The sequence below is a fragment of the Coptis chinensis genome, chromosome 6 (genome assembly GCF_015680905.1).
Source record: "Coptis chinensis isolate HL-2020 chromosome 6, ASM1568090v1, whole genome shotgun sequence".
NCBI classification, from domain to species: Eukaryota; Viridiplantae; Streptophyta; class Magnoliopsida; order Ranunculales; family Ranunculaceae; genus Coptis; species Coptis chinensis.
This window is the reverse complement of record NC_141461.1, coordinates 38,958,269-38,971,451: the sequence shown is the minus strand read 5'-3', so window position 1 is coordinate 38,971,451 and position 13,183 is coordinate 38,958,269. Positions and strand designations below refer to the sequence as shown.

Below are 13,183 nucleotides of genomic sequence, written 5' to 3'. Positions count from 1 at the left end.
TATATCCCAAGTCTACACTGCAAGGCAGAAGGTGAGAAAATTGGATATGAACGGTCTCACACAATTGCAGAGATTGCATGAGTTGTTAGCAAAAGAATATTATTTTGAGGAGTTGAGACAGGATAAGAATACTAAGGAGATAACGGGGTGTTATGGGCCCATCCAGAAGGTGTTAAGTTGGCTCATCGGACTTTTCCAACAGCTTTCATGTTATATGCTACCTACAAAACTAACAGGTATCGGTAGCCTTTCGTACAGTTTGTTAGGGTGAGTTCAACGTGGAAGTCTTTCACCATGTGTCAGGTGTTGCTTCAGTCTGAAACAACATTCGACTATGAGTGGGTTCTGCATCATTTTAGTGGCTTGCTTAGTGACATAAGCCTATCTGTGATCGTGTCTGACAGGGACTTGGCCCTGATGAGTGCCGCTGACAAAGTTTTCCCTAACGTACACAAGCATCTATATAGATGACATATCGCTATGTGCGTCCTTTCAAAATGTTACGATATTTTTCCAACTCTGAGAACTTGTAGAAGGCCCGATTCGTGGAACACTGTAGTCAAATCGAAGACAGAAGTTATTTTCCAGTGGAGATGGGATGCTTTGGAAAAATATTACAGGGCTGAGTACTCCAATTTTGTTAGTTATTTGCGAGAGACTTGGTTTCCTCATAGGGATCGATTCGTATGTTGTTGGACTGACCATCACATTCACTTTGCGAGTACAACGACTAATAGAGTTGAAGGGTCTCATGCTCAGGTGAAGCGTGTACTAGGAAATGCAAATTGTCATGATTTTTTGAGTATGTTTAGCTTAATCCACCCGATTCTAGAGATCCAGATGTCTGAGATTAGAGCTACCTTCGAGAGAAGTATGATTGTAACTCAACACCACCACCGGATTCTTTTGTTTCATGAACTCAGAGGCTTTGTCTCACGCAAGTGTTTGGACTTGCTATTTGAAGAAATAGATACCCGCGTAAAGCATGTTAAAGATGGAGAGATCAGGTGTTGGTGCTATTTATGCACAAACCATGGACTGCCATGTGCTCATGAATTAATTGAGTTTGAAGAGCAAGAGCGGTCCATCCCTTTGATTGCTATCGACCCCTTTTGGAAAACATTGTCTATTTCTCCCAATGTGTCAGTGGGTGTTAGTCCCGATGTTACACCTTCGATGGACTTGTTCATGAAAAGGTTTGCAATGGTTTCTGAAGAAGAGCAGAAGGTTATGATTAGGAAGCTTATGGAGATTGTCGTACCATAAAGTACATGGCTAGTACCGCCTCTTGAGGAAGCAAAAACCAAAAGTCGGCAGAAAGGTAGCTACAGCAGAAAGCTTCCAACTGGAGATGAGAACTCTTCAAAGCGAGATCCATCTCATTTTAAACATTCTCAATGTGACCATAAGGAGTGGGTCTCGACACAACCAAACACTACGCCTACCCAAAATACCCACATCACACCAAGAAAGAAGCCTTCTCCAAAAATACCAACCCAAAACACCCACACCATACCAACAAATAAGGTTTCTCCAAAAACACAAAAAATAACCACACCAAGAAATAAGTCTTCTCCAAAAACACTAAAAACAACCACACCAAGAAATAAGCCTTCTCCAAAAACAGCCACACCACGAAATGTGAGAGATGGGTTAGACTTGGGAAAGACGAGGGGTTCTAAGGATTATGGATTAGATATTCTTAAAGAAATGCATAAATACATTGTTATAGTCGATGACCCTGTTGGCGATGGCAATTGCAGTTATAGAGCTTTCTGCATTGCATTAGGAAGAAGTCAAGAAGAATGGCCGCAGATGAGAAAGGACTTGTACGAAGAGCTTATTGACAACCTCCCTTTTTATTGTACTTTGTACAGTCAAAGTGAGGTTGTTTATGTGATGAAGGAAATCTTACATGAAGAAGGTTACGCACCCTTAAATAAGTGGATGAGCATGCCCTTTGTTGGATACCTATTTGCTTCAAGATTTAATGTTGTCCTCCTGAATTTAGGAGCTCATCAGTGCTTTCTTATCATGTCGTTGAGAACCTAAGCAAATCCTGAAAGAGTGAAAAAAGTGTTGGGTAGCGTACATGTTGGTGAAAATCATTTTGTCAATGTTGAACTTGTTGAAGATTGTCCGGTTCCTCCAGTAATGCGCCAATAGCTTAGAGCTCAATATGATATTGCTGAAAGTTAGAATTTGGCATTACAACAAGGCAATTGCAATTTATGGCATTGAATGTTCCCAATCTAATATGGAAAAATGAGCATGTTGAAGACCCAACAGTACATGTTATCAATTAAGTTATTTGTATGTTATCGATATAATATTTTGATGTAATTTATAAATTCATTTTGACATGTTATTTTTGTGTAATTTGGAACAAGTATAATTTTATTTTATTTTTATGTTATTTGGAAATAATGTTAGGGCTTTTATTTGATTTGATTTGGAAATTGAGTGATCGACTAAGTTAATTCGGACGGCAATCGAGTAATTTGGAAATAATGTTCGTATGTTGCCAATATGATATTTTGATGTAATTTGGAATAAGCGTAATTTGATTTGATTTGATTTGATTTTACTTAATTTTACCCCCAAACGACATGGTCAAGTCGTTTGAACTTTATACCAAACAATGTGGCTGGGTCGTTTGAGCTTTAAGTCAAACGATTTGAAGAGGTCGTTTGGCCTTTATACCAAACGATGTGGCTGGGTCGTTTGAGCATTAAGCCAAACGATCTGAAGCGGTCGTTTGGCCTTTATACCAAACGATGTGGCTAGGTCGTTTGGACAAAAAAAAATTTAAAAGTTCATTTCGTTTTTACAACACTTTTATATTCATACAACCACACAAACATCAAATTCCACTTAACATCAAATAACAACAAATTCCACTTAACAACAAACACAAACATCCATAATTCATTCAAAATCAAATAACAACAAATTCCAAACATCCATCATTCATTTAAAATCAAATAACAACAAATTCCAAACATCCATCATTCATTCAAAATCAAATAACAACAAATTCCAAACGTCATTAATTCCAAAATCAAACATCATTCAAAATCAAACATCCATCCATTCCTTACAAGAAACAAATCATGAATTATAACGCCCACCACTGTACTTGCACCTAGTCAAGTTGTTCGCCTGTCCGAAGGAGGACCTTGCTTCATCTGAAATATTATTCCCAGCCAATTGCAGACCTCTCTCTAGCATGTGACTAGTTTCATCGATGGCGTCATTCTGTTGAAAAAAGGGTATCAAGATAAGTTACCAATCGAATGCAAAAAATCACAGTTAGAAAAACTCAATTAAAAATCACAATACTCACAATCGGTGAACAGTTAGGAAGTGTCTCCAGGGAGGGATGAATATGAAGACGTTCAAGGTTCACCAATCGAATGTGAGAATTCCTCACATACCAAGTCATGTAGTTTGGATGACACTCCCATGGATAAGACGAGATAGGTCCTCGATTGCAGGGTTGGATCATGTGATTCTGCCATGACTCCCAGTAAAGTAGCCTAATATTGGTCCAGCTCACCTCATACCCGCGTCCTACCACAGTTTTTGTTCTCCAATTTGGTGTTGGAGGATCTACAGGTATAAGTTGCACGTGACCCAACTGACGCACCACCCTTGCGACAGAGTAAAGCTCGACAATGTTGAAAAAACATAGCAATCCCTCAAAAAATGCAATGTCATCGATCGGGCTTCTATCTCTGACATTATAGTAGGGATGCCAATCAACCTAAAACAAAATCAAATGTGTCATTAACAACTCCAATGATCAATTACTAAAAAATATATATATAAACAAACTTAAATACTTACATTGAAAACATTCATATAATTAAGTATCGCTCGATAATACTGCAATGTATGCGTTGTATCATAATAGTGTAGAGCGACTACTGTGTGTCTATTAGCATGCGGCTGAGACAAGGTATAGTCCATGTTTAGGACTGCTTTGAGTACCGGAAAATACTCATAGATCCACGCCTAGATATACACAAATAGTTAACATATTGATAGAGTAATAAAATTAATATTAAAAAAAAATCTCTAAAATACGAAAGTTTTACCTGTAGAAGAGTCATATAGCCTGTAACCCCTTTCACCTTCACACATGTGGCAGCCCCAAGACCTCTATACAAAAACGCTAAAACTGTTGCACCCCATGCATACTCTCCTATCTCACTGAATTTCAACAACGGCCTTAGATAACATATAGGTACTCCAGTCCCAGACTTGTCAATAAAAATGGCACATCCAAAGAAAAACAGGATAAAATCTCTGACAGCCCGTTGGACTTCCTGGAAACTCGAGGCCTTCTCCACCACCTTCCCAGCAGCATCACATATGGGGCTATCATGAACCTTGTTAGCAAAATGCTCCCAGAGGAATTCTAGCCTTACTTTTGAAGTGAACTTGCTAGCTTCCATCTCCGCCTTAATCAAATCAGTAGGGAGACCCAGACCACGATGTATGAGATTTATCGCTTCTTGTAAGTTCAACTCACTGTCCCCTTGCACCGCTCTTCCTTTAACTGTGACTCCACAGATTTGCACAACATCATCCCAAGTCACAGTCATCTCCCCAAATGGCATATGGAAGGTGTTGGTCTCTGGATGCCATCTCTCCACAAACACAGAGACCAATGGAGGATCTATATGCTCGTGATAAGTTACCACGAGATCAAACAACCCAATCCTTCTCAACTGTTGGGCAAATCTCGGAGACCTTTGAAATTCATCCTTGAAATCCCATTGGGAGAACTTCGCTAAGTGCGAAACACACTTCAACGCTCCGCGATCCTCCTGAAACAACCAAGCACGCATTAGATATATATGAGCAGAAACAAAAGATTTTGTAAAAGAAAATCAAAGTACTACAGAAAAACAAAATATTACCCTTCTCTCCCAAACATCACGAGCGACATGCACCGTATAGTCATACAACAACTCTGACTCATACGGGCCACCCCCATACTCACCTCTTTTAAACTCCAAATCATCATTGGATTTTCTTACAATATCCAATACCAAAGGTGCTTCTTCCACTGGTGGTACGAATTCTACCACATATTCTTCCACATCATCATCCTCCTCATCCCCCTTCTCACCCTCCTCATCGCCCTCCTCTTCCCCCTCCTCTTCCCCGTCCTCACCCTCCTCACTCTCCTCTTCCACTATACTCTTCCCTTTGTCCATATTTACATCTAAACCTACATTGTTATCACTATCTACACTATCTTCACTCGATGAATCAACTTTAGGAACCTCTTTTTCTTTGTGGTCCCCTCTACGCGCTGATGCCGTTAAGCCCTCTGCCCTTTGTCTCTTTCTTCCAACTGCATCACCACTAGAGGAACCGCCACCAAATAATTTCTTCATACCCTTGAATGTAGTTTTCGCTACATTCTTTGATCGAGGACCCATTGCTACAAAGAAAAATAAAACAAGTATTATTTATAAAACAGGACACAGTATATAAAATAAAATAGGACATTAACAATATACAAAACACAGTATATAAAATAAACCTAGATGAAGTTATAATCGAACATTAACAATAAGAAAACACATGTGAACACCACAAGCACAAACTAGATAGGCCATTGAACTCATTTTATATATGTTATTGCCTTCTGGATTGAGATTTATTTACAACATAGTCATATATCTCACTATCTGAGCACTGATATAGCTAGAGTAGAGAAGTAGTAAGTACCATACATCCCAACAGTTAAGTAACAAATCCACTTTTTGAACCCAAAAGTGCCCCACATTTATATAATGCATAAACTAATGTTTATACTACACACTAAAACCAACCAGAATGTGATGACAGTGCTTCTCACAAGAAAGGAAACAACAGATCTTGTATCATTACATTACAAACACTCTGATAAGCGAAAACTAAGTCATAAGCATGAATTACCAGTCAATAATGCAAAAGAGAGGAGGTTGACATCTGTCTGCATCACTATTACAAAGAAAAATGAAACAACATTTAATGGCATCATGAGCTAGACTCTACCTTCTATGAAGAAATAGAACAAAAGTTTTGGTCTATACTAACAAAAGTATAATGAATCTGATATACCAAAAAGGAACTCATAAGCTTGTGATTCTTACTTAGAAACCTTTTGGAGTTTTGCGTCAATAACTAACTGTTGACATAATGGACACAAGAAATATGGGTTGCAGAGATACTCATCACAGTGGTCATTGATTACCCCAACTAATGCCTTCTAACATGTATCTTTAACACTAGTAACATACTTGGGATTTGCTAAGAACACAGTCTAACAACCTCAAAGAATTCAAGAAAAAGGTTTGTTAAGAACAATACTAATTTACCGAGTACGATCAATACACAACACTGCACACACACGAATTTATACAACGTATACAATACACCACAAGATATGAAGTACTAATCATTAGTAATATCGTTTTCCATTATTTCAACACATCACTAGTCCAACTAAAATATATGTATACTAGAATCATTCACTTGTCGAAAACCCCCAAAACCTTACATCCTAAAATAACATATTCTTCAACAAAGACTAAACACATGAAAACTGATCTTTCAATAGTACTCCAAAGAAAAAGCCCTTAGTATGACAGTAACAACAAAAACAAGATTCTACCAACAACCCCATTACAAATTCCAAACCATCAAATATTACCCATTTCCTAAAACAAGTAGTTAAACCAAGCCAACAAGAAATAGAACCATTAAAAGTGAGAGATATTAAAAAAAAAACATGATTCTTACCTTCAAATTGGATATGAAACTTGATTCAGGAAAGAAAAACTCGATGACTCTCTTCACAAAAGGTCGGATATGAATCAATTCAGGAAAGAAAAACTAGAATTAAAACAATCTTTAAAGGTTTGGATATGAGTTTTTTTCGTTAGGGTTTGAAGGGTTTTTTGGCCGAGTGCGCGAGAGAGATGACCGGTTAGAGTAGGTTTTTCTGGTTTCGCGATAGAGGTGGGGGGTGTACTGGGCTTTGCGATTTGGGCTTGGGCTAGAGGCTACCCAATCCAATTCTGGTGGCGCGCCATAGAGGACCCAAAATATAATGATTCAGATCGTTGTTCTTTGTAAAATATAGTATCGTTCCCAGTTTTCATTGGTGTTTTCCATTTTGGGAACAGATTAAAGGAACTCCTGGAGTCATTGACCATTTATCTACTATTTATAGTATTCAAATATCTTGATGAACAACATATCCTCTCTTGTGACGTTTGTCCTCGTTCACAAACTTTGCAGAATCCGTAGACATTTGAAAAGCCAGTAAAAATTTACGGTGGCTGTTGTGACCTATCCCCTTCTCCTCCTCTCCTATTCTATTTATAATCTCTCATCTCTCTCTTAGGCCATCCACCTGTCCCTCCATCTCTCGGTCCATTGATTGCCGCGTGGAGGGTTCGTGACGACCCAGGGTTTTCGTGCTCTGCTTTGGGCACGTGTCCTGATGGTACAATTCCAGGTCAACTATCCCTTCACGTCGCAGCTCTACACTGTCAGTCCTCGGTTCTCAGCCTTCATATTTGACTCCTATGTCTGTGGCCCTAATAGAATACCCTTCACCCCACTGCATGTCCTCTTTCTGAATACATCACCCACCGGACCATCGGCCATCATAAATTGGGTCAGCTGCAATGCCCCCTCTCGAGTCTGCAAACCTCATGAATGTTCGTGGGCTCGAGAACTCAATTTGCCTGCTTTTTTCCTTGGCTTCTATTTCACGCTTTCTTATCATTAGCACACGTGTCCCACACGTGCTTGGTTCGGATTGCCTCGTTTCATGCTCCTTCACGTGTCACGCATCCTCTGGCTCAACTAACAGCTCCTTGGTTTCCGATCACCTTCTTTTACCCTTTTACCCCCTTCACACTTCAACTTCCACTCGCTTCCTCTCTCCTTCTCATTTATTCCTCACTCTTCTTCTTCTTTCTCACCAGACGCCATTTTTGAACTCCCTACTTTCTTCCTACACTACTCTCTCTCCTCTTTACATTCAACCCTTTCCCCTTTCTAGTTTTCTTCTCACTCTTCCTCTCTATATACTTTGCTTGCTCAAGTGTTTGCTCTTCTTTGTTGAGTTTGACGATCGGGTTGGTAATCTTTCCTCTTCTCTTTTGCATTTCTTTTTTGTGAACTGTTCATCTTCCTTAGCTCTCTCCCATGCCGGTTCCCAATCGGAGGTCCGACTTCCATGATCATATCACGGAGTCTTCTTCTCCTCCGTCTCGATCCCACCGCCCCCCTACCATCGGGTGACCTTTCAAACTTACACCGCCTCCCCCACGCTCCCGTCGACCTAACCTGGAAGCGATTAGGGTTGGCTATGGTATACCAGACAACATCCTCCTTGAGCACGTGCCCGACGTGACTCACTTCCCCCATTTAGTTCCCCCCAAACCTGGATGTCTCATGGCCACGGTTGGTCAAATTGTCTCTGGCTTACGACTACCGCTGTCTCTATTAGATGTCGAAGTATGTAACCACTTCAACATTCCCCCCTGCCAAGGTATAGGCAATTTTTGGCATATCATGTATGCTGCAAACCATTACAACCTCCACCATGAGCCCCAAATAGTCCTCCACGACATAATTTCTCACTACTATATACACAAAAGCACCAAAGACATGAGCGTTGGATATCACTCCTTCTGTGTCCGTCCCGGTAAACAGTCCTTCGTCCTCAAACTCACCACCTCGGACAAAACTTAGCACCATTACCCCCTGTATGTCTCCGGTAATTTCTTGTCCGCGGATGTTCCATCTGAAGTGACTCTCAACCATCTCACCTTCCTGCCTCGTGGTGAGTTCAATTTACTACATCTCTTTCTTATATCGATTATGCGGCGGACTCACTCCTTATCTTTATTTCTCTATTGCGCAGGTTGGAAGTCCGACTCGAAATCCCGCTTTTACACCGGTGTGAAGTCCAGCGGTCTTTGAACAAATCCATGAACCCGAGCTCTTTCTCAAGTGAAGTTCACCGGCATAGATCCCTCCCACGGAACCCCCTTGTTGACTGACCCCGCTCTACATACTTTGGGTAAATACTCTGCTCCATTCTGTCATCCACCGCCCCCCAAAGAACGAAAGCCTCGGCCTTCACCTCCTCCACCATCCGTGTCCCATCCTCCCATAAGTAAGCCTCGCAGTCGCGGCTTCACTCGCAAAACCACCAAGTCTCAAGCCAAGGCTCGGGCTCTAGCGGAGATAGTCAGAAAATCCACTGCCCACCTTCCTTCCCCGTCCTGCCGATATGCATCCCCTTCCTTCCGCTCCCTCACTGACTGGGAAGATCAATATATTCCTCCAACTTCCCCTCCTGTCGACTCCCCGCCTTCCCCCATGGACATCTCCAAGATTAAGTTATTCGACAGTGACTCTGACGATGAAGTAACTGAAGTCCCCAACTCCCAAGCTGTCCCGGCCGCCCCCCACCTCCACGGATCTCTCATCTGAAGAGCCCCCACACAAGCGCAGCAGATCATCTCCTACCGCAAGACTTTCCGCAGCTCCTCACCCTCTCCTCCAGCGGCACGGCAAAGCGCTTTCGATCTCTCCCGGGTCCGCGGCTCCGGAACTTTCCCCCACCTTCAAGGTCTTGGCGGCCGTTCGATCAATGGGGAGGGACTCGCCCTGAAAACCCCCATCGTGACCTCAGCCATGTTCTATGGCTCCCATCTCCCCCGCGACCTGGCTTATGCAGATACTGGGACCTTTGAACAGCATCGCACCTCCCTATATGTCGGCTGGGAGAAGGTAGGTCCCTCTTTCCACCCCTTCCACTCTCTGTTTTGCCCATTATTTTGACTAATTTTACGTTGCTAGGTGAGATTGGACATGGCTTACATGATACGCGGCCTCTTCTCTTCCCTGAGTATTGTGGAATCTTTAGAGAAGGAGGTCGGCGGTCCCAATGGACTAAGGGCCACCTGTGCACGCCTTCAAGCTGATCTGTCACCGCGGACATGGCCAAACTTCGAGCTGAAGATGAACTAAGAACTGTCGAAGCTTCCCACCAGGCCTTTATGGACGAAGTGAATGACCGCTTAAGCAAGGTTGTCCTCCAACACACCGAGAATACTGTCGCTCTCCTTCTGCAACACACTCAAGACATGGAGCAGCTGCGGATAAGCTTCAAAGCTCAAGCCGACAAGCGTGTGGCCAAGAAGCTCGCTGATGAACATGCACGTTTAATCAAAGAAGGCCGACTCCTCCCAGAAAAACCTCCCTCTCCCATGTCAGAAGATCCAGTCGTCATGGTCCCCATTGCCGCGGAGCAGACTGTTTCTGAGTCAGTTGATGTTGCCCCTCTCGATTTGCTGCCTGAAGACCCAGTTTGTGAGGCCACCTCCCCGGGCCCTATCTCGAGTTCTCTCGACCATGCACCTCTTGCTGAAGACTTGTTGCCGAACTTAGATTAGCCCCCATGTTGGCTATCTGTCATTTTACTAGCTGTCTTGTAACTAACTTTTCCGACTAAGTGTGCCATTGATATTATTTTTTTCTTTCCTTTTTTACTTGTGTGTTGGTTTGGTTAGGAACTGTTTCACTCCTCCCCATTATATGTATGGTCTCTTGGCTTTAGTTACTGTTTTGCCTGACATGCTGCTATTCATCCTTTTCTGTCTCTACCCTCTCTCCCTTTGTCAGTCTCTACACTGGGGCCTTCTCTCTTCTTGCCCCTATGTGTGACCCACGCCTCTCACTCGTGAATATCTCATTTCACTTCGTAGTCACTCATAGACTTCGAGTTCCATCGGGGAAGCTCAACCTTCCATGGACACGATTTAAGCAGTTTGTCCGCAGAGGGCTCATCCCCACCGCGGTCTCTCTTTTGGAGTGGCTTCGCCAACCGCTGGGCTTCTCTCTTTTCCCCCGGTGCAGCGTATGCCTTTCTTCCGCGGATGGCTCTCCCGGATCCGCGGCTCTAATTTGAGGTGGACCTCTCGTCCTTGGGCATCTCTTTACATTTATGCATAAGGGCAAAATTTACTCCTCAAAAGTGTCATTGTATTATATATTTACAAACAGCTCCAGTGTGTCGTTCTGGACTTTCATTACATTCAAGCATAGAAATTTTTTAACATTCTCACATTCCATGGCTTTTCTAGCACTTTTCCTTCCGCTGTTCGCAGCTTGTAAGTACCAGCTCCTCCTACGTCGACCACCGTATAGGGCCCCTCCCAGTTTGGTCCCAGCTTTCCGTCATTCTCTCTCTTGGTACTGTGTGTCACTCATCGCAGCACGGCATCCCCTACTCTGAATTGTTGCGGCTTGACTCTCTTGTTATAACGTCTCTAAAGGCTGCGGTGATATTCCTCTAGTCTGATTCTCGCCGCGTCTCCTCTCTCTTCTGCTAAAGTCATATCCACTGCCAATATGCTCTCATTCAGTCATGTTTCCACCGCTCTTGTCCGCGTTGTGGCTGCCACCATTTCCGAGGGAATCACGGCCTCGACTCCGGAAGCTAAAGAGAAGGGAGTTTCCCCGGTTAACGTTCGAGGCGTTGTCCTATATGCCCAGAGAACATGACTCAGTTCATCTGCCCACACGCCTTTCTTATCCTCTAGCTTCCTTTTGAGATTGTTCATAATGGTCTTGTTGGAAGATTCTGCCTGCCCGTTGCCTTCTGGATTGTATGGAGCTGAGAACCCCTACTTCACCTTGTATACTTGTAAGAATGCCTGCACTTTGGATCTGGTGAACTGGGCTCTATTGTCCGCTATGATAATATATGGCAACCCAAATCTACAGATGATATTCTCCCACAAGAACTTGATCACTTAAGCTTCCTTAACCTGTTGCAGGGCCATTGCCTCGATCCACTGGGTGGAATAATCTGTGGTCGCCAATATGAATCTCTTTTTGCCGATAGCCATGGGCAGCGCCCACTATATCCATTGCCCACATTGCGAAAGGCCACGGACTAGACACACTATATAGTGGTTCCGCTGGTGCAAAGATCATCTGAGCAAACTTCTAGCACTTTTCACATCGCTTAGAGTAGTTCACGGCATCCCTCTTCATGTGCAGCCAAAAGTAGCCCTGCGTTATCAATCTGTGCGTTGTTGTTCCGCTCACTGAGTGACTTCCACAGTCTCCCCCATGTAACTCCGCCAACACCTCTAGGGCTAACTTCGGCCCGAGACACTTTAGCAAAGGCCCATTAAAATTCTTTCGATACAGCTCCCCTTCTATCAGCACGTACCTCCAAGAAGTCTGCTCCAATCTCTTTTTCTCCTTTTTATCTTTCACCACGTCCCCAGACAAAAAACTCTTGATGGGTTTAATCCAACCCCCCTCTTCCTCCTCCGCCTGACATATCTCAGCCCCTTCCTCTTCCACTTCCTCTATACTAGGTTTCTCCAATCGCTTTACCTTTATCACTCTCTCTTCAGACTCAGGGATTGCGGTAGTCACGTATGCTAGGGCATCGGCATGTCTGTTCTCGCTGCGACCCAAGTGTATGAACTTGATCTTTGCAAACCCGGCAGCCTTCTTTTGCAACACTTTCAAATATTTTGCCATCCGCAGGCATCGCATGGCAAACCCCCCGTTTGCCTGGCACACTACCAAATTCGAGTCCGAATACACTGTCAGTTCTTTTACCCCCACATCCTCTACCATTCTCATGCCCGCTATTACCGCCTCATACTCTGCTTCATTATTGGATGCCACGAACCCTAACTTCATGGTTAACTCCATTCTGTTGTTCTCCGGCGTGACCAACACCGCTCCTATCCCATCGCAAGTAATGCGTGGGTGACCGGTCGTGAACACTCTCCACCCATTTCTTCGATCCCAGGGGTCCAACCAGTCCTATTCCATGATCTTTTCTGGCTCCATGATCATCTCTTCTCCCCAGGTGGGATCCTCCGCTGGAAACTCTGCTAAGAATTTTTGCCACCTGCGCTTCTCCGCATTTGTTTCGATCGATATTATATCTCGTAAGAACTCAACATTACTGCCCATTTCAGCATCCTCCCAGACTTTTCTGCTTTCAACGCTTGCTTTAAAGGCAGATTTGTCACCACCACTACAAAGTGTGCTTCAAAGTATGGTTTCAACTTCAGGGCAGAGAACACCAATGCCAAGGCATATTTTTCGACTCTGCTATACC

At 43.3% G+C, this 13,183-nt stretch overlaps 1 protein-coding gene across 1 annotated transcript; it reads right to left on the bottom strand.

Annotated features, from left to right (window-relative positions):
• Positions 1-12,042: 12,042 nt before the first annotated feature.
• On the bottom strand, positions 12,043-12,768 carry LOC147492909 (uncharacterized). Its single transcript, XM_086567690.1, has one exon. It carries the CDS (start codon positions 12,766-12,768, stop codon positions 12,043-12,045), a length of 726 nt encoding a protein of 241 aa, XP_086423816.1.
• Between the last annotated feature and the right edge of the window lie 415 nt (positions 12,769-13,183).

Bases quoted from the DNA above. Each gene is read 5' to 3' on its own strand.
- LOC147492909 (XM_086567690.1), bottom strand. From the start codon at position 12,768: ATGGAGTTAACCATGAAGTTAGGGTTCGTGGCATCCAATAATGAAGCA.